Source organism: Hyperoodon ampullatus (genome assembly GCF_949752795.1).
Source record: "Hyperoodon ampullatus genome assembly, chromosome: 8".
NCBI lineage: Eukaryota > Metazoa > Chordata > Mammalia > Artiodactyla > Ziphiidae > Hyperoodon > Hyperoodon ampullatus.
This window is the reverse complement of record NC_136921.1, coordinates 7,575,144-7,599,995: the sequence shown is the minus strand read 5'-3', so window position 1 is coordinate 7,599,995 and position 24,852 is coordinate 7,575,144. Positions and strand designations below refer to the sequence as shown.

The 24,852-nt window shown below is 38.9% G+C and overlaps 2 protein-coding genes across 2 annotated transcripts in view; one reads left to right on the top strand and one right to left on the bottom strand.

Moving 5' to 3' along the window:
* Positions 1 to 24,852, top strand: part of GIGYF2 (GRB10 interacting GYF protein 2) — a 130,838-nt gene that overhangs the window by 61,974 nt on the left and 44,012 nt on the right. Inside the window, 6 exon segments of the mRNA XM_079709614.1 lie at positions 9,304 to 9,483; positions 14,063 to 14,280; positions 14,373 to 14,535; positions 14,629 to 14,814; positions 17,774 to 17,970; positions 18,955 to 19,114. Of these exon segments, the coding sequence (XP_079565740.1) occupies positions 9,304 to 9,483; positions 14,063 to 14,280; positions 14,373 to 14,535; positions 14,629 to 14,814; positions 17,774 to 17,970; positions 18,955 to 19,114 (1,104 nt within the window).
* LOC307057027 (transcription elongation factor A protein-like 2) lies at positions 10,072 to 10,767 on the bottom strand (the record flags this gene model as incomplete). The annotated part of the gene is made up of 1 exon (XM_079710016.1): positions 10,072 to 10,767. The coding sequence occupies exon 1, from the start codon at positions 10,750 to 10,752 to the stop codon at positions 10,072 to 10,074; it is 681 nt and encodes a 226-aa protein (XP_079566142.1). The 5' UTR covers positions 10,753 to 10,767.

Here is a 24,852-nt window from a genome sequence, read left to right as displayed (position 1 = left end):
ATTAAATTCAATTCTGTATCCCTAAATTGTTTGCTTTTCATTCTGGCTAAAGCACTCCAGTATATAATCCATAATTGTACCACATTGTACCTGAAAGCAACAAAACCTTTAGCTGGCGTGCAGTGTCTTGCCTATGTATATACATAATCTCACAGTTTTTTAACCTTTAGCTCTGGTCTCCAATGCTCTTTCTTACACAGTGTACTTAGCTTTCTTTAGAAGATGCCTAGTCTCTTTCCAGTTCTGCATTGAAGCCCACTACTGATCATCTTCCCCCAAGATTTCAGGCAGTGTCTGGGTATATACCAGCAGACGACTGAGCATAAAGGTTATAGGAATATGGGGCATATTTAGACCACATGAGGTGCTTTTTCAGAGTCTGATATACAGCAGCCCTTCCAGTCTCTCCCAGCCAGGAGCTGCTGTGTTTTCGGGACCATATTAACCAGTGGAGCAGATTTGTTACTTCCTCAGGGGTTAGGATGGGAGAAAAGTTGCAAATCCCTGGATTTAGAATTTAAACTACTCCATCCTAGTTACCCTGAGTTTTGTTTACAGTTGGGGGGAAAGGTAAATATCAATACCTGGATGGGATTCCCTTTCACTGTTTTCTCTGGTATTAGAAAATATTTTTAGTGTTAATCAGAGAATATATATCTGAATAGAGAAATACAAAGTTACTTGCTAGAAAAATTTGCACATAAACAAGCTTCAAAGTCTGTCCCATAATTCCACTTTTGCTTTTGGAGTTTGGGCGCTTCTAAGTTCCAAGTTTCACAGCTGTAGATTTTGTTGGCTGAGTGCCTTTTTGCTCCATCTGAAGTTTTCCATAAACACCATTTCTGGCTGTAAGTCAAACATGCACACAGGTGCCCTTTTACTGCTCTTTCTCCTTAGGAAGTCCACTCAATTACACCAGATTAAAACCAATACTGCATTTTAATTTTATTTTATTTTTAGAAGAGTCCTATTTAGACAGTACATTCACACAGAAACAACCATTGGGGAAAGTATTTATATATGTAGTGCAATTGTATTTTAGCACCTTTTTTTTTTTTTGCGGTACGCGGGCCTCTCACTGTTGTGGCCTCTCCCGTTGCGGAGCACAGGCTCCGGACACGCAGACTCAGTGGCCATGGCTCACGGGCCCAGCCGCTCCGTGGCATGTGGGATCTTCCCGGACCGGGGCACGAACCCGTGTCCCCTGCATCGGCAGGCGGACTCTCAACCACTGCGCCACCAGGGAAGCCCTTAGCACCTTTTATGCATCTTGAGGAATTGTTGATGTAAGAATATAAAATGTGTTATACAGGTAGTATAGTTTGCTCATAAGACTGTCATGTTTGCCATATTGAATAGAAAAAATATATTTTAAATTTATATTTCTTTACCTTTTAGAGGTCAGAGACACCTTTAAGACCCTGGCAATAATCTTAGACCCTTTTCCCTGAAAAAAGATAAAAGCATGCCAGCGTGATATGTGCTTCCAGTTTAAGGATTCATAACCCCAAGCTCATTTGTTTACTATAGGTTAGAAATATTTAGTTCAGGCATTAATTTGTAAATTATTTAATTATGTTTACCTTTAAATCATCTTGTTTACATATTAATCTGTTAAGATTTTTTAAAAAGTCAACTAAAATATTTGGCTACTCAACTTTGTCATATTGCTGATGTTATAGAAAGAGGAAGACTTTGATTTTAAGTGCTGAGAAAGGCCACGTGGGTGTGGGTGTCCCTCGTTCATTTTAGCCCTGGTCACTTTGGAGTCATGTAATTTTTAGACATTAAAGGAGCTTTAGATACTATCTTCTGAGTTGCCCATGAACAACTTTATCATTTATTTTAAGTTGTATCAATAATACATAAATATATTTATTTTTTTAACCCTGTAATGAGTTAACTCATTATAAAGTTTTTTTGGCACCCTCACTCCCCACCCAAATTTATATACATACAAATCTGCTGTAATCATTTAGGTTATAAAGGATTTATTTTAATGTTTTAGAGCAATTCTTGCATACAGTATAATTTATATTATAAGTTATATTAGTAGTAATTGAAAATGTATATTCTATTAGGTTGTACTTGAAGTCATTTTTTACCCCTCAAAATAATTTTGAGTAAAATTTTTATATTGTTATATATTAAGTTGATCTTAACATTTTTTTCAGGGGTACGCATTTTGTTATCGTTTATCTGCTGGAAGGTTAACAAATTTAGTTCCATTTAGACAATCTTGGCAGTCTCTATCCCCAGACTTTTCTATGCATGATATGTCTGTTGCCTTTTTAGAGCTCTTTAGACTTAGATCCCAGAACTTCCTTTTTCTACTTTGTTTTTGTAGAATTTCTGGCTGCTTCTGATGGGTTTAATTTGTGAGTAAACCCTGGATCAGGAGTTTGAACATCTATGTTCTATTTTTGATTTGGTCACTACTCAGCTGTGTGACCGTGGGAGATCCCCCTACAGGTATCCCTTTCCTCACAGGAACAATAAAGATGGTAAGGTTGAAGGTAAATGAGCTCCCTGCTCCAGTCCAGTCCAGTGGCTGGTCCCAGCACAGAGTGAGGCCCAGGACCCTGTGAAGTCCTTGGCTCTCACAGTCACTACCCAGTATTAGTTTATATCTAAGATTTTTTCTGCCCTAAAATTCTTTCATGTTATTATCTGTAAGAAGTTATGTGAATGTAACTTTATCATTCTGACCCCTGACTTCAAAGTTCTTAAAGAAGCTCCTAATTTCTTCAATAAATCTTTATCAAGTATCTAACCGTGCCTTGCATCTTGGTCTGATGGCTATCCCAGCCTTCCCTGGCTTCTTCCCTCCTTCCTTTCATGCAGGCATTTCCCCTAATAAAATCTTTGGATGTTTAAAAAAAAAAAAAAAAGATGGTAAGGTTGACTCAACCCTGTGGTTATTATGAGGATGGGATGAGATATATCAATGCATTTTGTCAACTGTAATGTATCAAGTCATTTGTTTACATGTGTGTCCCTGGACTGTGGACCTGGAGGGGGTAGGTGCTATATCTAAGTCTCTTCTTTATTTTCAATCATATGTCTTTAACTGTATTTGTTCATGGAGAAAGCACTCATCTTAATGTGTGCTAGAGGTATGAGAAAACAAACAAACAAAAAATGGTAAAGTAGTACTGCTTCTCTGGGAAAATACTTGGTAGCACTTACTGAAGTTGAATATACCTTGTGGCCCAGCAGTTTCACTCCTAGGTAAATATCAACAGAATTGGAAACATACGCTCACCAAATTTCACATCCAGGAATGTTTATAGCAACGCAGTTTATAATAGCAAAAAACTAACAATCTAAATCAGTAGTAGAGTAATACATTGTGGTCTGTTGATACAATAAGATCCCATACCACAGTGCAAAAGAACAAGCTTCTGTTCTCTGTAACAACGTGGATGAATTTCCCGTAATGTTCAATGAAAGAAGCCACACATACTACAGAATGGGAGAAAATACTTGCAAACAAAGCAACTGACGAGGGCTTAATTTCCAAAATACACAAACAGCTCATACAACTCAATAACAAAAAAACAAAGAACTCAATTGAAAAATGGGCAGAAGACATAAATAGATATTTCTCCAAAGAAGAAATATGAGTGGTCAGCAGTACATGAAAAGATGCTTGATGTCTCTTAATTATTAGAGAAATGCAAATCAAAACTACAGCGAGGTACCACCTCACACCAGTCAGAATGGCCATCAATAAAAACTGTACAAGGGCTTCCCTGGTGGCGCAGTGGTTGAGAATCTGCCTGCCAGTGAAGGGGACACGGGTTTGAGACCTGGTATGGGAAGATCCCACATGCTGTGGGGCAACTGGGCCTGTGAGCCACAACTACTGAGCCTGCGCCTCTGGAGCCTGTGGTCCGCAACAAGAGAGGCCGCGACAGTGAGAGGCCCGCGCACCGCGATGAAGAGTGGCCCCCACTCTCCCCAACTAGAGAAAGCCCTCGCACAGAAATGAAGACCCTACACAGCCAAAAATAAATAAATAAAAATAAATAAAATTTATTTTTAAAAAACTGTACAAATAACAGGGAATTCCCTGGTGGTTCAGTGGTTAGGATTCCCAGCGTTCACTGCTGAGGGCCTGGGTTCAGTCCCTGGTTGGGGAACTAAGACCAGCTAACCATGAGGTGCTGCCAGAAAACAAACAAACAAACAAAAACTCTACAAATAACAAATGCTGGAGAGGATGTAAGAGAAAAGGGAACCCTCCTACACTGTTGGTGGGAATGTAAGTTGGTACAGCCACTATGGAAAACAATAGGGAGGTTCCTCAGAAGACTAAAAATAGAATTATCATATGATCTAGCAATTCCACTCCTGGGCATATACCCAGACAAAACTCTAGTTCAAAAAGATACATGCACCCCTGTGTTCATAGCAGCACTGTTCACAATAGCCAAGACATGGAAACAACAGATGAATGGATAAAAAAGATGTGGTGCATGTATACAATGGAATACTACTGAGCTGTAAAAAGGAATGAAATAATGCCATTTGCAGCAACATGGATGCAACTAGAGATTATCGTACTAAGTGAAGGAAGTCAGAAAGAGAAAGACAAATACCATATGATATCACTTATATGTGGAATCTAAAATATGACACAAATGAACCTTTCTATGAAACAGAATCATGGACATAGAGAACAGACTTGTGGTTGCCAAGGGAGAGGGGTTGGAGGAGGGGTGGAGTGGGAGGTTGGGATTAGCAGATGTAAGCTTTTATATATAGAATGGGTAAACAGTAGGTCCTACTGTACAGCACAGAGAACTATATTCAATACTCTGATAAACCATAATAGAAAAGAATATTTAAAAAAGGGCATGTATATATGTATAACCGAATCACTTTGATGTACAGCAGAAATTAACAGTTGTTAATTAAACAACTGTACTTCAATTTAAAAAAAGCCAGACGTAAACTAATATTCCATTTATATAAAAAAGTTCAAAAATAGGCAAAACTAATCTTTGGAGATAGAAGGCAGGATAGTGTTTACCTTGGTTTAAAGGCCGATTGGGAGGACATGAAGACTTTTGAGAGGTCCTGATACATTTTTTTTTTTAAATCTTAGTAGGTAGGTGGATATATATTGCTTTGTGAAAACTGAATTGTACATTTATGATTTGTGTACTTCTTGATATGAATGTTAGACTTCAATAATAAGTTTTCATTCATTCATTCATTCATTTATTTTTGGCTGCATTGGGTCTTTGTTGCTGCACGCGAGCTTTCTCTTGTTGTGGCAAGCGGGTGCTACTCTGTTGCCGGTGCACGGACTTCTCATTGTGGTGGCTTCTCTTGTTGCGGAGCACGGGCTCCAGGCACGGGCTTCAGTAGTTGTGGCTCATGAGTTCTAGAGCGCAGGCTCAGTAGGTGTGGTGCACGGGCTTAGTTGCTCTGTGGCATGTGGGGTCTTCCCGGACCAGGGCTCGAACCCGTGTCCCCGGCCTTGACAGGTGGATTCTTACCACTGCACCACCAGGGAAGTCCAATAGTAAGTTTTCTTAAAGATAGGGGGAGGAGGTGAGTATGGTACATTTAAAAGTTCTTGAATCCTTTTCATCCTTCTCTTATGAAAATGACAGTGATGCCTGAGCGCAAAACTTTGTTTACCTTGCACTTACATGTGGGATATGTTTGGCATGTCAGAATTATATTATTCTGGTTTTCCTTGGTTTACTGGAGAAGTTGTCACCCAGATCTTTCTGTTTCAGTTATTCGTTTTGCAACATTTGATACATCAAAAAATATATTGCAGTTTTTAGGAATTATTTTGTAGAAACAAGCACTTGGTAACAAGATCTGAACTCCTTTGTTATAGAATTTTTGAACTGGAATTGGTTAGTGTTTGTGTAAATTCAGATGGCTGCCTCAGTAATACACACACACACACACACACACACACACACACACACACACACACACACACACACACACACACACACACACACCCTCTTTCATATTAGGAATGGGATCTTCTTTAGTCAAGGTGTACAGATCAGAATTGGAGATGGTTTAAAATCAGGTCTGTGGCTCCACGATCTTCCTACTTTCTTTAGTACTGTGCTCCTCTCTATCTTCAAAATTTCTGTCACAAATCCTTTTTGGAACAAAGAATGGCATAAATAGTCCTTTAAACTTTATGAGGTACAGATTTTCCAACAGGTTGAGAATTATGAGTTTGCAGTAAGCAGAAAAGCCAGATTTTTTTCTTCCTTTACTTTCCCTATTTTTACCCTATCCTGCCCTTTATATTTTTCTTATTCCTAGGTACCAATATGAAACGTATACGTAGGACTTGACAGTTATGAAGGTTATAGAAGCTGCTAGTTTAGAAAAAAATGCAGACAGATTATTCACATAAAGGGAAATAAAGTCAGCAAACAATATGAAAAATCTTTGATGTGAAAAATTCATATTCGAGCCACATTAGTATATTTACAACCATTAAAGTAGAAAAGCTTCAAAAGGATAGCAGCACTTAGTTTTGATAATCTAAAATGGTCTGGTGGTCTTACCTGCCCTTTTTTGGAGGAGGAGAGAAAGGTATGTCAATGTATGAAGTCTGTCATTTGACCTAGTAATTTTACTCTTTGAAGTTTTTTTTCAGAAGAAGTAGTTCAGAAAAACAAAACACATATGCACGCAGATATTTCTTCCTTGTTATCTAGTTCTCAAAAAGTTAGTTATGATGTAAATGTCTGGTGGGGAATAATCTACTAGACAGTGCAACAGCTGCAAGGTATACCTGCTGTGTATCCATTTATATTATCAGTAAGATGTATAATCACAGAGAAGTATTTGCTATTTAGATTATAAAATAGTGGGTACACTGATTGAAACTACATTTTAAAGATGTTATGTAAAAGCTAACCACAGATAACGTGGAGTTCTATTTCTATGGTTGAGGAATTACTGGTATTTTTATTTTTAATATCTTTAATTTTTTGCAACTTATCATCTGTTAGAAAAAACTGTAATGACCAGTTTTTGATGCGTTAAACATTTTGCCATTAGTGGGTTTCCTTTGCTTATTTTGGTACATTCATTACTTCTCAAAGACGTAGTGTAAAAGTAGATGAAAATCAGTGTTTTGACCAGCTCATCCATCAGGCAATTGTATTCTCAATATGCCTGGCACATATTGCTTGTGACTGAATGATTTACATGTGTTAAAAGTCATTTCCCATCACTTATCAATTTATACGCATTAGGGATTTCTTTGTTTTAAATTTTTCTTCTGTGAGTATAGCTATATTTTTCCTCAAGTCATATAATGGATGTGGGCTTTGTAAAATGTCTCACCCCTTCTTATTCTGAGCAAGAGAACCTGGAAATGTCTTCTGACCCTTCTAGCCCAAGGGCAGACATGGAATGTATCTATACTTGAATTCATAAAACTTGGCACTTAGTGCAATATGCAATAAATATTTGTTAAATGAGTCAGAAGGTTAAGATTTGAATCCTGTGTCGTTTAAGCAGTGGTGTGTGATTTTGGACAATTCTCCTGGGTTATCTTTTTGAGCCTCGATATTCTCAGCTGTAAAATGGGAAAAATAATTTCTAATACTGAGTATTGTTATGAAGATTAAATCAGTTAAGTGAGTGTTTTTATTAACTGTGGCCATGTAATAAGTTACCCCAAAACTTAGTAGCGGAAAGCAGCAAACATTTATTTTCTCAGTTTCTGTGGGCCAGGATGGAGCAGCTTAGCTAGGTGGTTCTGGCCTAGGTCTCTCATGAGGCTGCAGTCATCTCAGGGCTTGTCTGGGGTTGGATCCGCTTCCAAGCTCACTCACGAGGCTGTTGGCAAGCCTCAGTTCTTTGCCATGTGGGCTTCTCCACAGGGCTGCCTCACAACAGGGCCGCTGGATTCCCTCAGAGAGAGCGTCCAAGATGGAAGTTTTTAACTTAGTATCAGAAGTGACATCTCATCACTTCTGCTGGATTCTGTTAGGAGCAAGTCAGTAATGAGTCCAGCCCACACTTAAGGTGAGGGAATTACACAGAGGCCAGAAGTCAGGGATTGTTGAGGGCTATCTTAGAGGCTGCCTGTCATAATAAGGGTATTTTGCCCATCAAATAATTGTACCCCCCCATTCCAAGATTATTCTGTAATAGAATAATATCTTGTAACAGCCTAATAACTGTTTGGGTGAACAGGGTATGGAATCTTAATACATGTGAAATTGAATATAAGAGGATGACCAGAAATTAGAATTTCCTCATTTTCAAATGTACAATTTTTTTTCACTTTTAATATGGTTTAATGAAAAGAATTGAGGTTGTTACTGTGAGAATTTGTATATTTTATTGTTATAAACTGAAGACATCAATGTTTTGGATATTCAGCTGCATACTTTAATGTGAGATTTGGGGTAATTTGTTGTGAATTTAAGTGTTAGCACATGTGGTATGGTGACTGAAGAATTTGCACAGTTCAGAATTCTCTTGTCCTTTGAAACCAACTTAGTTTACTTGGCATAACAGGCTCTCTTTCACTGTTAATGTAGTTCTTGAGTTGCATCAGGTTAGACATAGCTTAGCTTTGAATTCTGTTGCAGAGCAATTTGCTGTACGCCTGTAGTGTACTAGGTGCTAGAGTAAAGGAAAAGTAGAGTGCCTCCACTCTCTGGTTTTGAGCTTACAGTCTGTTTTGGAATAAAAGAAAGGTTGAAGTTTACAGATATCCTATTTGGACAGAATCACCAGTAGAAGTTGATTAAATAAATTAAGTTGATTTAGTAAATCATATAGTTAAAAATATTGTATGACTTAAAAACAGAAAAAAAGAAGTATATGCTGGTAAGGAAGGACTGCCAAGTGAAAACAGCAAGGGTACAAAACAACATATGTAACAGCCTGAGGGTAGTGTTATGTGAGTGTGAATGAGAGATCTGTATATATATGCATAAGTATAGCCATGGTCAGTGTTTGGAAGGCTTTGTAAGAAACTGTTGATGGTGGCTACTTCTGGGGAGCAAGACTCTGGGGGGCTCTTGTGTAGCGGGAAGGTTGATTCAGTTTTCATTGCATGGCCTTTTAAAAAATGCACATATTATTTTGTTTAAAAAAATAATTTCCCAGTCTTAGAACATTCAGCTTTGAGAAATGTGTCTAATAATATACACATATATCCACAGTTATTTATACTGCCTGAACGTTGAAATGGACACATTTGCAGAAAAGCTTGATTTGAGCAATCAAGTCTGTTCAAAATCCTTGCTGGCTGAGGCTTATGTTGACTCACTTTCTTTACAGGGAGACCAAATTTTGAGGAAGGTGGGCCAACATCAGTAGGAAGAAAGCATGAATTTATACGATCAGAAAGTGAAAACTGGCGTATTTTTAGAGAGGAACAGAATGGAGAAGATGAAGATGGAGGTTGGCGACTAGCTGGATCAAGGAGGGATGGAGAGAGGTGGCGGCCTCACAGTCCTGGTAAGAATTCTGCTGAGTAAAAGCACACAGGGCCTGAAATAGTGAGGATTTGGTGGGAATTGTTAGGAATAAAGTGGAAAACATAAACCGGCAAAGAAAAACAAGAGGGGTCATGTTTATGTTGTCACACTCAGTCTTGCTCCCACAAAAATTTTTAACGTAAAATATTCCCCACATCTATTTAGTTGATTAAAGTCCCTTTTATTTTTCTGGGGCAGTGTGGGTTAATGGGAAGCACCTGCCCTTAACTGCAAAAATGAGAAAGGGTTTCATTCAGTTTTCCTAAATTTTTTTTTTTTCACTGTTAATCTTTTAGTAGACACAGCTTTCCGAGTTTTTTCTGTACATGGATCACTAGGTAAGTATCTTTGTAGTTTTACAAAAATGGACTGATGCCGTATATATGGTTCTGAAAACTGGTTTTTTAAACATTTTACAATGCACCATAAACATTTTTCCATGCAATGGATGAAAATCTGCTACTGAAACACACAGGACTGCAGTTGGATAAAGAGAGTGACACCTAAAGCATAGTATTAGCATAAGGTTAAATAAAGCACAAGGCCTTTCAGATGCCTGCCAGGGGCACTACACAAAAGGAATGTCTTCAAAGCCCCTTTGTGGGGCCCTGCAGCCACCCCTGAGTTCCCTTGGGCCCCTCGGGTGGAAGGGGTCCTGTAAACTTTTTTGCATCCACATAAACCCCCCCAATTTCTGTCTGGTTTTCTTCACCTCATCCTCCACCCTGGCCATCTCATCAAATTCTCTTATCATCTCTTCATTGCTCAAATGCATGTCGTGTATGGCCTCCTTGTATCCCTTGAGACACTGAGCCAGCCCCTTGTTGGTTTTTCTTTTGGCCTTCCTGGGTACATCATCCCCAGCTGGGCGCTTTCCTGCAGCCCTTGGTTCGCTGGCTGGCTTTTCTTCTTTTGGCTTTCCCTCGCTCACTGGCTTTCCCTCACTTACTGGCTTTCCCTCACTCTCTGGTTTTCCTTCTTTTGGTTTTCCCTCACTCACTGGCTTTCCTTGGCTCTCTGGATTTCCTTCTTTTGGCTTTGCCTCACTCTCTGGCTTTTCCTTATCCTTTAGTACTTCCTCATCTTCTGTCTTTCCCTTGAGATCTGTCCTTCCCTTGTTTTCTAACTTTTCCTTGTCTTCCACAGTACAGGCTACTCCCGGCTTTCCCGCATCCAGTGGCTGTTCTTTGTTTTCCATCTTGCCTTGGTTCTCAGGCTTTCCTTCATTTTCACTGCAGAGTTTTTCCATGTTGAGTGTCCCTTCCTTTTCCTGTCCTGCGGGGATTCTGGACAGGTTCCTCCTCTTTCTCTAGCCCAGTAGAGCCCTGGGAATAACAGACACGTACACCTGAAAGAACCTGGAGCAACAATTAGGGGCTCCCAGACGGCTCCGGGTCCGACAGCCCAGTTTTCCTAAATTTTTGAATCTTTTTTCAGCATGCGTTTTTCTTAGGTGATAATTATATGCTTACTTAGGAATATGGGCTCCCCATAAAGTGAGTTTTTTTCCTGCATAAGAGAGGAATTATTCTTTTTTTTCTCTTTTTGTCCTAAAAATGTGATTTCTGCTCACATTATTTGAAGAATAAACTTTAAACCCAGGTCAAAAACATAATCACAAGTTTATTCTTTTGTCCCTCTAACTTTAGAAAAAGGAGAGAGAATAGTCGTGATTAGTGGTTTTATAAGTTCTTCTGTTTGACTCTTAAGAATGCTTCAAACTGTTCTTCCCCGACATTAGATATGCTGGTAATTGAAGACACTGGTGCTTTGTGTCAAAGATCGTTCCCTACCCAAGTGTTGATTCTATGCCTCATGATCATCAGATGCCACTGTAGTTTGAATCTTGGGGTCATGCAGAACTGAAGCATACAAAGAGTGTGTACATGTCTTTTGAATTTCACATGCATAACATTGTTTTATCTATTGGCTGTATGCCAGGGAAGCTTACTTTAATAGAGGAAGTTATAATAATAATGTAAACTGTTTTTATTTATTTTTTAAAATCAAGTTATTAACAAACCATTAGTCTCGGTCTGAGTTAACATTATAACAGGCATTCAGGATGCTTTATGGCGTTGTGGGTAGGTGGAAACTTAGTGAAGTTTATCTTTGGATAGAGTTATAATGTTTTTACCCCAACTCCTCATTGGCTGCCTCTTGGGTGAGTTTTCTGTCGTTAGTGGGCATTGTTTGCATCACAGTTATTTAGGCAGTTCTCATTAGTCTGTGTCATGGGCAACCAACTGTTATAGTTCTCTTCAAGGCATCACGGCATTTTGTGCTGAGCTTGCCTGTAAGCAGAAGGGTTTGTAGACTGTGTGTTCCTAACAAGCATTCACTGGAAGAATGGACAGGATCTGGGCTGAGCAAAAAGAAAAATTCCAGCTGATCAAAAACAAACAAGGTGAATGTTTTGGAAGATGAACAGTGTTTCTGAGCCCAAACGTCTGATGTTGATTCTGTTGAAGCAAGTTAAAAGTAAAACTTTAGTGTTATATTCTACCACTTACCCTCCTCACCCAAGAGCTTAGATTTTGGATATATATAGTCCTTTTTTTTCCCCCCATCTTTTCTAAATCTTTCTCTCCAGTATTTGACTTTTTCATGTCATTTTTGTCATCGACTTGACAGTTTTCCAAATTTTTTATCCATATATTTTAAAAAGACAGTTTGGGGGACATAAAGATGCATGGGGGCTGAAAAAACACTGTAAATAGGCATTAAAAAAATACCATCTACTTTTTCAACCCAGCACATTAAAAATAAGTCTGATTATATCAGTTGTTATCAGTTACTCTTAACATTTTAGTTAATCCTTTATTAGGCTTTGATTAAAATTTTAAATATCATGATTTTGACTTATGAAAATAGTATCAAACTTTAGTTCTGATATAAGGTCTGTAAAGCAGTGGTCAGTCTTAATAAGCTAGAGATGTTCCTTATCTGCTAAATTTAGTTTCATGAACAAAATTTTATTCACTATTTAAGACAACAAAAAAATTATGGTATATAGTTTTATTAAAGTATGGCTCACAGTTGGCTATGTATGGCGTTGGGAGCATTAAGGACAGCTAAGCACCCACTCTGGGAGGTGAACTTAGGAAACTTGGTTAAGAGAGAAGAATGAGCCATATGCCTAGAAGGATAGATTCCTATCACAGTGCCTACTTAGAAATGAGAGTAGCAGACAGAGTACTCTGGAATCAGCTTCTGATCCTGAGCACTTCTTTGGGATAATGACTCTAGGGTAACCTTTAGGCAGTCTGGGTATAAAATTCCTTCATTTTCATAGAAGATAGTAAATTGTGTTTTGTTGTTGTAAGTGAAGTGTGGGAAGTGGGAGAATAATGTTTTCTTACCTTTTTGTAAGTGGCTTATAAGATGCTACCTGTATTTGGTGTTTTAACATTTTGCCCTTTGGTGTTCAGTTTGATTTTTAGATTGCTGGTTTTAGCAAATTGGGCCTCAGTAGTATAGTAACATTTAACTTTGACTTCATTTCTTTTGCTGTCTCCCACAGAGAAAGCAAAGATATAGGTTAAAACATGTGTCTCTTCCTAAGACTCTCTTAGGCTCAGGTTTGTCAGATTTTAACAAGAACCACACACACACCCCTTTTCTTTAGAGAGAAGATGCCTTAACTTGTAGCTTTTGGTCTTAGGCATTCGTTTTTTGTTGGAAAGTAGATGTGCTACATAATATGCAAGGGTGGATTTAGGAATGTCCCTGGGGGTGTTAAATTAAAACTCCCTAGGGAGAGTGAAGAGATGAGAGAAAAGGGAAAGGAGAGGAAGCATGTTATTGTGGAAAAAGCAGCAGAGGATGCGGAATTGGATTCGAGTGCTACTTTTTATTATGCACGTTACTTCTGCTGTCAGAGGTTTTGCTTCTTAAACTATAGAACTAGGATAGTGGGCCAAATATGATATGTCAGTACTATAATTCCATGACTTTTTTAGGGAATCAGAATTGCAAATGTGATCCTAGCGCTGGTAAGTGGACATGATGAGTTTGATATTATGAATTGACATAATATCATAGTATCCTGGATATTATTATATTATCAAAGGAGCTGGTCTTATCCATAAAGAAGGATATTTTCATCAGAAGAACGAAAATGCTTTAAGACTTGCCAAAGGGAAGGCATGGACCTCAGTATGGAAAGATATCCAGTGCTGTAAGTCTGGGCTAGGAGTGGGCCACGTGAGTGGCCTATCAGCATTTCAGTCAGATATCTAGAGCTTATTAAAAGTATGTACTTGGAAGAACTGTCTTTTAAAAGTGATTTGTTTTAAATTTATCTTTAAAAGCTTTAGAGTATGTTGTGTGGCTCAGTAGTTAACGAAGATAACTACTGTTGTCACTGAGTGATGGTGTATCGTATATAATACTGAGCTTTGAGCTTCGTTTCATTTGCCTAATTTTCTCTTTAGTAGATTGATCCATTTGAAGTTGCCATCAGTTGTAGTTTCCTCCTTTGTTTCCTATCTATGGTTTTCTTTCTCAAATACTGTCATAAAACTTTTCTAAGTTTAGTGTCCTCCTCTTTATCCCAGATGGCCCTCGTTCTGCAGGCTGGCGGGAACACATGGAACGACGGCGAAGGTTTGAGTTTGAGTTTCGAGATCGGGATGATGAGCGGGGTTACCGAAGGGTGCGCTCTGGCAGCGGAAGCATAGATGATGACAGGGATAGCCTGCCTGAATGGTGCTTAGAGGATGCTGAAGAAGAAATGGGCACATTTGACTCATCTGGAGCCTTCCTGTCCCTAAAGGTAAGAAATTTGTTTTAAATATTATGACAGGTACTGACCTTCGTCCAAATCCAAATATGCTATTAATCTTTGGCTTAATTTTCTTGCTACAGAAAGTACAGAAAGAGCCTATCCCAGAAGAGCAGGAGATGGACTTCCGGCCTGTAGAAGAAGGGGAGGAATGCTCTGACTCTGAAGGTAGCCATAATGAAGAAGCCAAAGAACCCGATAAGACAAATAAGAAGGAAGGAGAAAAGACAGACAGAGTAGGAGTTGGTAAGGCTCATTTTTGTCCTTTACTTAAAAAAAAAAAAATCAAACTAAAAGTTTCCTAAGTTGTTAATTTAAGATTACATCATGTTACAGAAGCTAGTGAGGAAACCCCCCAAACCTCCACCTCATCTGCTAGACCAGGCACTCCTTCAGACCATCAGCCTCAGGAGGCACCGCAGTTTGAGAGGAAAGAGGAACCCAAAACTGAGCAAATGGAAAAAGCTGAAGAAGAGAGTCGGACAGAAAATAGTCTATCAACCAAAGTACCCAGCAGGGGAGACGGTATGTATTTATGAGAGGCAACAAGCCAAACTTGGATTTTGCTGGGGCCAGTGATCACCGATGAGAGGCTTCTGTTTATGCCTCTTTGAACTGCTTCTAGTGGTAAATTATTGGAATAGATTATTTTACCAGTAAACCTTCTCAAACACTGCTTCCCCTGTGTATCTATCTCAGAATTCATCAAAACAGAATTAGAAGCAGCAAAGTAGTATCATTTCCTAGGGTGCTATGATATAGCCACCCTGCTATCAGTCAAGCAAACTGAGTTTGGGATCCTCTGTGGTAGTTTGATTCCCATATCAGATTCCTTTTATGTAATGGCTGTATGTGCATCCAGATGACACACCAGAATGCCATTGTTTCAGAAGAGGCCAAGATGAATCTGTGCAAGTCCATCACCTTTGCTGGAGAATAAGCTTAAAGTGTATCTCCTTCTTCAATGTCATTATATTGATTTTAAGTTGCTTATATACCTTAGTAGGTAATATTAATGTTCATTCCCATGTTTCTTCTTGGACATAAAACGACAGTATAATGCCTGATATTGAAAGGTGAATTGATTTATTCATCATAAAAACTCACACCCTTTAACATGGCCTAAGAGACCTTGCATGACCTGGCATCTGCCTCCGCTCCGTGCAGTTTCAGCACCAACTCTCTCTACTTTGTACTCTATTCACCAGCTTCACAGCCTGTTAGGTCCTGAAATGTGCCTTGTTCTCTTGCCTTTGTGCCTTAGCATATGCTGTTCTCTGTGCCTGAAACTCTCCCACCCCAAGTTCCCAAGCTAGGTTAGGTGTCTTCTCTTTCTTCTTAAACAACCAACACTGTTTCTAACATAGCAATACAATATTATAAAATCTGTTTATTCTCTTTTTTGCCCAATAAATACTATTTTGATAGCTTGAACCAAGGATTTTTTGTTTTTCAGTTTTTTATGTCTGTCATAAAGCTGAATGAATGAATTCAGCAAGTATTTGAATCTCTACTATATGTACAAGGCACCTAGGACTTGTATGCTTTGAGACCTCTTTCATTTTTCAGTTATGATGTGCCACACCCAAATTACTTGTGGTTCATACTCTTAAATGTACATGCCTGGGGCCTTACTCCAGGAGATTTTAGGGTGGGGTTTGGGAAAGCTGCATAGGTGGCATTAAAGATTGAAATTCTGGATTTATAGTTTCTGGGGGAAATAAAGCATGTGTATCTCAATAACCTAGGACAAAAAGTAATGATATGAATTCATGATTGGCAGACTCCTGGAATGCTTCAGGAATCAAGTGTCTTTGAGCTTGTCTTGGAATAATAAGTAGAATTTGGAGGTAGGTGTAGCTGGATGACTTAGAAGAGGGCATTCCAGTACTAGGTAGCAGTGAAAGCTACAGTGAGGAAGTAGGACTGATCCAGGTATGGGCAGGAAATCAGCTCCTGTTTTTATTTACATGAATTATGAGGTGTGAAAAGGAGGCTTGTGGGAAACACGGTTGGAACATATATTTGACAGCTCTCTGTGTAGGGTAGGTTGTGATGACAGATGGGCTGCTCTGTGACCTGTTGGTGTCCTGAGCAGTCACTGATGTAGGCAGTGCACTTGTAAAGGGAGGTAGTGGCAGATGAGATTTCAAAGTAGAAATTGGCAGGACATAGTTACTGTTGTATATCAGGGCAAAGAAGAGGGAAGAGTCAAAGATGAGTGAGGTGCCTGAGAGGATTATGGTATCCTTAACAGAAAAAGAGTGGAAGTTGAGCACATGTGCGAGGGTAGAGAACAAATTCAGTTACGAACATTGAGTCTGAGGTGTTGATGAGAAATTAGGTAGAGATGGCCAGAGCGCAGTTCTGAGTGAGGGGACTGTAGCTCACTGGGAAGAGTTTAGGGCCACAGAGAGAATGAAAATTTAAAAGATTACACTTGTTAGGGATGAGACGAATTGGACTGAGAATAGAACATGGGTAATTCCTATTTTCAGAGGGTACATAGAGAAGCCAGAGAAAAATCTTCAGAGACAAGAATAGAGTGCAGGAAAATGAAGGAAGGAGAATGTTCCAGTTTAGAATTGGGAAGATAATGTCAGACTAAGGCTAGGTGATGGGGACGAGGAGGAGCTGTTGGATTTGGGGACTTTGGGTCACTGCTTTCTGGGGGCTTGGGAGTGCAAGTCACATTGTAGCGTGTGGATGGTGGTGAAGTAGAGACAGGTTGTATAGACTGTCCTGTTAAGAAGTTTGGCAAAGAAAGGATAGAGTGAGAGGAACAGGCATTTGCAGAAGCTATCTGTAATTGAACACACAAGGTTTCAAAGGGGAAACTGCAACTGTATCTAATTACTTTCATCCCCCTTTCCTTCTTAAGAACCTGCATACTGAGAGGTTAGAAATAGGAACCAAGACACAACCCCTTTTGCAGTCTTTATTCTTATTGCAAAGAACCTCCTGCACTGTACAGGTAGACTCCGAGAGCTTTTTGTTATCCTACAAAATGTGTTGCATTGAATTATGTTAATAATAACTTGAAATAGGTACTTATTCAAAATAATTGCAGATATTTTTAATAAAGGTTTTTATGCTGAGATGTGGCATCTTCGAGGAGATTTGCAGTGCTGTTTAAATTGTCTTTACTATTCAGAGACATGATGTAAGGAAGGGATTGGACTGATTCTGTTTGTTTTCAAGGAGGTAGACCTATAACTATTGGGTAGATGCTCTAGTGATACAGGTTGGCACTGTAAAAGGCCTTTCTGGATACCTTTTAATCTTATTTGTTATCATCCTATGCAGGTACTTCTGTCATTCTAGGGAGAAATGCTACACTTCTCCATAAGAAGTAGCAGCAGTGTTCATGACACGGTTCATGTATCTGTTGAGCCCATTTAGTAAGCTGCCCAACTTGATAGTTATTTTTCATGAGTCTCTGTATTTTAAAGGATTTTTATCTGTCTACATTTTTTTCCTCTAGAAATAGTTCCTGGTGTCCAGCAGCCCCTGTCACAGATTCCTTCAGATACAGCCTCTCCTCTTCTCATCCTTCCACCTCCTGTTCCCAATCCTAGTCCTGCCCTCCGGCCAGTTGAAACACCGGTCGTAGGTGCTCCTGGTATGGGCACTGTTTCCACAGAGCCAGATGATGAAGAGGGTCTCAAACATTTGGAGCAGGTACAAATCACGTAATCCTTTTTTTTTTTCCCCTCTCGAACTGCCATAAACATTGAAAAGCATTAAATGAATATTCAAAAATGGAACTTTTGAGCGCTAGGTTTTGTGTACTGAAAAAGTTATTTTTATGTCTAGTATTTATTTTTATGAGTAATTGTCTTTCAAATCATTTCATGCTTTTAAGTTTCTGCTGTGTAGAGTCATTATATCAGGTTATTTTTTGCTCTTCTGAGGTTGCCCTTAAGCTGTTTGCTTTTCTTTTTTCTTTTTGGAAATTAATGGAATGCCAAAAATGGCGAATACAAGGCAGCTGTGGATAGGCACTGTGTCTTCTATTTTTTGCCTAAAGTGTAACAGGGAAAATAGTTAAACTCTCAGTATATTACCATCATATTCATGTCTCTAGAGTTCCCTAAGATTTTATATACTATTGTTTATATGTAAAGTAAATGATAATTTGCTTTCTACAAAAGAAATTCTCTTTTCTTCAGGGTGGAGTGGTTGGTGGCAGGAAATGTTGAAGAAAGGAAGAAAGGGGACAGTGTCTTAGTAAAACTTGTAAAAGATTTTATTTGTAATTGTTTTAATTGAACCTTTGATCTGTTAATGCTCATGTTTTTTATAGGTTTAGTTTATATAACTTAGGATTGTTTATTTGTTTAAATGGCGCTTTAAAGTGTGTTGATTAGAAGCTTGGGCTTTGATCCATACCAGCTTGTGTTTCAGTCTCATTTGGGTTTGCTTAATAATTTTGAGACCTTGAGCAAGACTTGACACCCTCTGAGCCTTAGTTTCCCCCTCTGTAAAATGGGGATAGTACCTATTTCATGGCATGTTGGACGAATTAAATTGTTGCCTGCTGCGTTATTTGTACAATGCCTCTCACAGATCAAGTAGTCCAAAAAAGGCAGACAATTTTTATATATACAAGTATTAATTTAGGATCATTTGTTTCCACATTTCATTTTTTAATTTTTCCCTTAGCAAGCTGAGAAGATGGTGGCTTATCTACAAGACAGTGCACTAGATGATGAGAGACTGGCATCAAAACTGCAAGAGCACAGAGCTAAGGGAGTCTCAATTCCACTGATGCATGAAGCAATGCAGAAGTGGTATTACAAAGATCCTCAGGGAGAAATTCAAGGTAGGTTGTTCCATTCTACTTTATGTACAGAAGTATGCCATTACCTCCAGATTCTGTAGGATGGTAATTATTTAACATTAATTTGCATACTAGTAGAACAAAAGTCAGTGCTACGGGCTTTCTTCATATATAGAAGGCTTGTTTATAGGTTCCCTCCATCCTACTTTACAGTTTCAGTGATGGGAGGGAGTCTAGTGAGAACAATTTGAATACAAGGCAGAATGTGATGACTAATATGATAGGGTTGTAAACAGTATACTTAAGACATCCTCATTTCTGGCATGTCAGGTATTAACTAGGCAGTTGAGTTTCGTACATTCACTGTATTTCAGTCTCCCTACCATAAAAAAAGATGATGGCAGCCATCTTCGAAAACCTTGGTTGAATGTTTCACTGAAGTGGAGTTGATATCATAAATGATGAAGAACTATTTAAAATATCTGAAAAAAGAGTACCATATTATAAACTAATTGCTTAAACTATGTGTATGGTGCATAAGTTAGATTAGAATGGGGAGAGAATGCTGTGAAGGACATTGGTTGATTTTTCATTTCTGCTTTTGAAGTTTTTTTTTTTTTTTTTTTTTTTTTTTTTTTTTTTTTTTTTTTTTTTTTTTTTTGTGGTACGCGGGCCTCTCACTGTTGTGGCCTCTCCCGTTGCGGAGCACAGGCTCCGGATGCGCAGGCTCAGCAGCCATGGCTCACGGGCCCAGCCGCTCCGCGGCATATGGGATCCTCCCAGACCGGGGCACGAACCCGTATCCCCTGCATCGGCAGGCGGACTCTCAACCACTGCGCCACCAGGGAGGCCCGCTTTTGAAGTTTTTGCTTATAACCTGAAATTGGTTGTTCACTGTATTAGTGTCAGTTTCATGATAATGTTTTACCAAGTACAGCCTGTGACCTCTCTCTAACATCATTATTCCCCTTCTATCCTCGGTCCCCCTACCCTGCTTTATTCTTCTTCATAGCATCTGTCACTACCTGGCACTGTATATATTTGTTCATGATCTCTTCACATGCCTGTAGAATCTGTTGTAATTAAAACATATACAGGTGTGTGTTTTAATTTAATTTACTCTGAGATAATTATAGCTTCACAAGCAGTTGTAAGAAATAATATAGAGATTCCATGTACCCTTTACCCAGTTTCCCCCAGTGGTAACCTCTGGCAAAACTGTAAAACAGTACCACATCCAGGATATTTTGGTTTTTTTAAATTTTATTTATTTTTGGCTGTGTTGGGTCCCCATTGCTGCACGTGGGCCCTCTCCCGTTGTGGCAAGCGGGGGCCACTCCTTGTCGCGGTGCATGGGCCTCTTATTGCGGTGGCCTCTTTCGTTGTGGAGCACGGGCTCCAGGCACACAGGCCTCAGCAGTTGTGGCATGCAGGCTCAGTAGTTGTGGCTCACGGGCTCAGTAGTTGGGGCTCACGGGCTCTAGAGCACAGGCTCAGCAGTTGTGGTGCATGGGCCCAGCTGCTCTGCGGTATGTGGGATCCTCCCAGACCAGGGCTTGAACCCTGGTCCCCTGCATTGGCAGGTGGATTCCCAACCACTGTGCCACCAGGGAAGCCCCAGGATATTGACATATTGATACAGTCAAGATTCACAACAGACTCTGAACAGTCTTTAACAGAGCAAAAGTTTTAAATTTTGATGAAATGCAATTGATCAGTTTTTTTCTTTTATGGATTGTGCTTTGGGTATTAAGAACTCTTTGCCGAGCTTTACATCCCAAAGGTTTTTTCCCCCCAAAATCTATAGCTTTATGTTTTACACTTAAGTTGGTGTTCCATTTTGAGTTAATTTTTATATAAGGTATGGGACTTAGGTCAAGGTTTATTTTTTTTGCCTATGGATGTCCAGTTGTTCTGGGGCCTTTTGTTGAAAAGTCTGTCTTTCCTGAATTGTTTTTATACTTTTGTCAAAGTTTAGTTGAGCATATTTGTGTTGGTCGATTTCTGGGTTCTTTGTTCTTTTTTTTTTTTTTTTTTTTTGTGGCCACGCTGCACGGCTTATGGGATCTTAGTTCTCCGACCAGGGATTGCACCCATGCCCACTGCAGTGGAAGCGCAGAGCCCTAACCACTGGACTGCCAGGAAATTCCCTGGGTTCTTTATTTGATCATTGTGTCTGTCCCTCCAGCCAATACTATGTAGTCTTGGTTACTATAGCTATAGAGTAAGTCCTGATATTGGGTAGACTGATTCCTCTTATCAAAAGAGCATTTAGTTTTTCTAGTTTGCTTTTCCATATAAGTTTTTGAATAATCCTGTCTATATTTACCAAAAATCTTGCTGAGATTTTAATAGGGATTATGTTAAACCTCTATATCATTTTAAAAAATTTTTATTTTAGGGCTTCCCTGGTGGCGCAGTGGTTGGGAGTCCGCCTGCTGATGCAGGGGACACGGGTTTGTGCCCCGGTCCGGGAAGATCCCACGTGCCGCGGAGTGGCTGGACCCGTGAGCCATGGCTGCTGAGGCTGTGTGTCCGGAGCCTGTACTCCGCAACGGGAGAGGCCACAACAGTGAGAGGCCCGCGTACTGGAAAAAAAAAAAAAAATTATTTTATTTTTGGCTGCTTTGGGTCTTTGTTGGTGCGTGCAGGCTTTTCTCTAGTTGTGGTAAGCGTGGGCTACTCTTTGTTGCAGTGCGCAGGCTTCTCATTGCGGTGGCTTCTTGTGTTGCAGAGCACGGGCTCTAGGCGCGCAGGCTCAGTAGTTGTGGCCCACGGGCTTAGTTGCTCTGCGGCATGTGGGATCTTCCTGGACTAGGGCTCGAACCTGTGTCGCCTGCATTGGCAGGTGGATTCTTAACCACTGCACCACCAGGGAAGGAAGCCCCCTCTATATAATTTTGAAGAGAATTGACATCTTTACCATGTTGAGTCTTCCCATCGATGAACATAGTATGTCTCTCAGTTTATTTAGATCTTTGATTTCTTTCATTAGCACTGTGTGGTTTTCAACATAGATTCTGTACATGTTTTGTTGAATGTATACCTAAGTATATGCTTTTTTTGAGCAATTGTATATTTTATATTTCAGTATCTGTTCACTGCTACTATATAGAATTGAGTTTTAGATGTTTGTCTATTCTGTGACATTGCTGAGCTCACTTATTAGTTCTAGGAGTTGTTTCATTAGAGTCCATAGGCTTTTCTATGTAGACATTATTATTGTCATCTGCAAATAGGGACAGTTTTCTTTTTTCATTTCCAATATGTATGCCTCTTATTTCCTTTTGTTGCCTTACTGTATGTTACAACACTGTGTTGAATAAGAGGGGTGAGAGCTGACATACTTGCTTTGTTTATCCTACTTTCCTATCTTAGGGGGAACTTTAATAATAATTAAGTGGTAATGTTAGCTGTTGAGTTTTTGTAGGTACTGTTTATCAAGTTAAGGAAGTAACCTTTATTTTGAGAGCTTTTACCATGATCCGATATTGGATTTTGTCAAATGCCTTTTCAGCATCTGTTGATATGATCATGTGATTTTTCTTTAACCTGTTAAATATGGTAGATTACATTGACCGGTTTTTGAATTTTGAACCAGATTTTCATCCTTGGAATAAACTCCATTTGGTCATGCTGTGTAATTCTTTTTATATATTGCTGAATCTTACTCAGTAATATATTGTTAAGAATTTTTGTGTCTCTGTTCCTAAAGGATATTTTTTAGTTTTTTGGGGTTTTTTTTTTTTTTTTTTTGGTATTCTCATTGTCTGGTTTTGGTATCAGGGTAATATTAGCTTCATAAAATGAACTGTCACTTATTTCCTCCCCTTCTATTTTATGGAAAAGATGGTTTAGAATTGGTGTTAATTCTGTGTGTGTGTGTGTGTGTGTGTGGTTTTTTTTAATACTTTGTACCTCTAACCTACCCCTATATTGCCTCTCTCCCCTTCCCTCTTCCCACTGGTAACCACTAATTTGTTCTCTATGTCTGTGAGTCTGTTTCTTTGTGGTTATATTTACTAGTTTGTAGTATTTTTTAGATTCCACATGTAAGTGATATCATACAGTATTTCTCTTTCTTTGATTTATTTCACCAGTCCATCCACGTTGTTGCAAATGGCAAAATTTCATTCTTTTTCTTTTTTTTTTTTAATTTTTATTTATTTATTTATGGCTGTGTTGGCTCTTTGTTTCTGTGTGAGGGCTTTCTCTAGTTGCGGCAAGTGGGGGCCACTCCTCATCGCGGTGCGCGGGCCTCTCACTATCGCGGCCTCTCGTTGCGGAGCACAGGCTCCAGACGCCCAGGCTCAGTAACTGTGGCTCACGGGGCTAGTTGCTCCGCGGCATGTGGGATCTTCCCGGACTGGGGCACGAACCCGTGTCCCCTGCATTGGCAGGCAGGTTCCCAACCACTGTGCCACCAGGGAAGCCCCTCATTCTTTTTTTCTATGGCTGAGTAGCATTCCATTATATATGTATATACCACATTGTCTTTATCCATTTATTCTAAGTGTTGATGGACACTTAGGTTGCTTCCATATGTTGGCGATTGTACATAATGCTTCTGTAAACATAGGGGAGCGTGTTTCGAATTAGTGTTTTTGTTTTTGTTTTGTTTTGTGTTTTTGATGTATATACCCAGGAATGGAATTGCTAGGTTACGTGGTAGTTCTATTTTTAGTTTTTTGAGAAACATCCATACATTTGCCACAGTATGTTAATTCTTTAAATGTTTGGTAGAATTCTCCAGGTGGAGACTTCTTTTCTGGAATTTAAAAGTTACAAATTCAATATCCTTAATAGTTACAGGACTATTTAAATTATCTATTTACTGTGAATGAATTGTGGTGGTTTGTTTTTTGATGAATTGGTCCATTTCATCTAAATTTATGTGTGTAGAGTATTCCCTTCTTTATTCCCTTATTATCTTTTTGATAAAAGTGTTCCCTTATTATCTTTTTAATGTCTGCAGTTTTTGTAGTGATAATCCCCAGTTTCATTTATGATATTGATAATTTGTTCGTTTCTCTTTTTCTCTTTGTAAGTCATGCTAAAGATTTGTTAATTTTACTGATCCTTTCAAAGAATCAGCTTTTACTGATTTTTTTCCACTGTTGTTTTTGTTTTTAATTTCATTGATTTCTGCTCTTATCTGTATTATTTCTTCTCCTGCATCTTAGGGTTTATTTTGCTGTTTTTCTAGATTCTTGAGGTGGGTGCTTATATTATTGATTTGAGACTTTTTTCTGATGTAAGCATTTAATACTATACATGACTCTCTCAGAGCTTATTTAACTGCATACCACACATTTAGATATATGTATTTTCATTGAGCGTATTTTTAAAAAATTTCTCTTGAGACTTCCACTGTTACCTGTGTAGTATTTAGAAGTGTGTAGTTTAGTTTCCAAGTGTTTAGACATTTTCTAACTTTCTGTATATGGTTTCTGGTTTGATTTTGTTGTTGTCGAAGAACACACTGTATACGATTTCAGTTTTTAAAAATCTGTTGAGATTTATTCACGGTCCAGAATATAGTCCGTTTTGCTGTATGTTCTGTGGGTACTTGAAAAGAATGTGTATTTTGCTATCTTTGGAGTGTTCTGTAGATGTCAGTTAGATCTTATTGGTTGATGTGGTGTTGAATTCTGTAGTCTTTCTGATTATCTGTCTAGTTGTTCTATCCGTTGTTCTCTTTGAACTCTTCAACTTGTGGATCTGTTCTGTGTCTCTTTTCAGCTATCAGATTTTGCTTCACATATTTCTCAGTTTTGTTG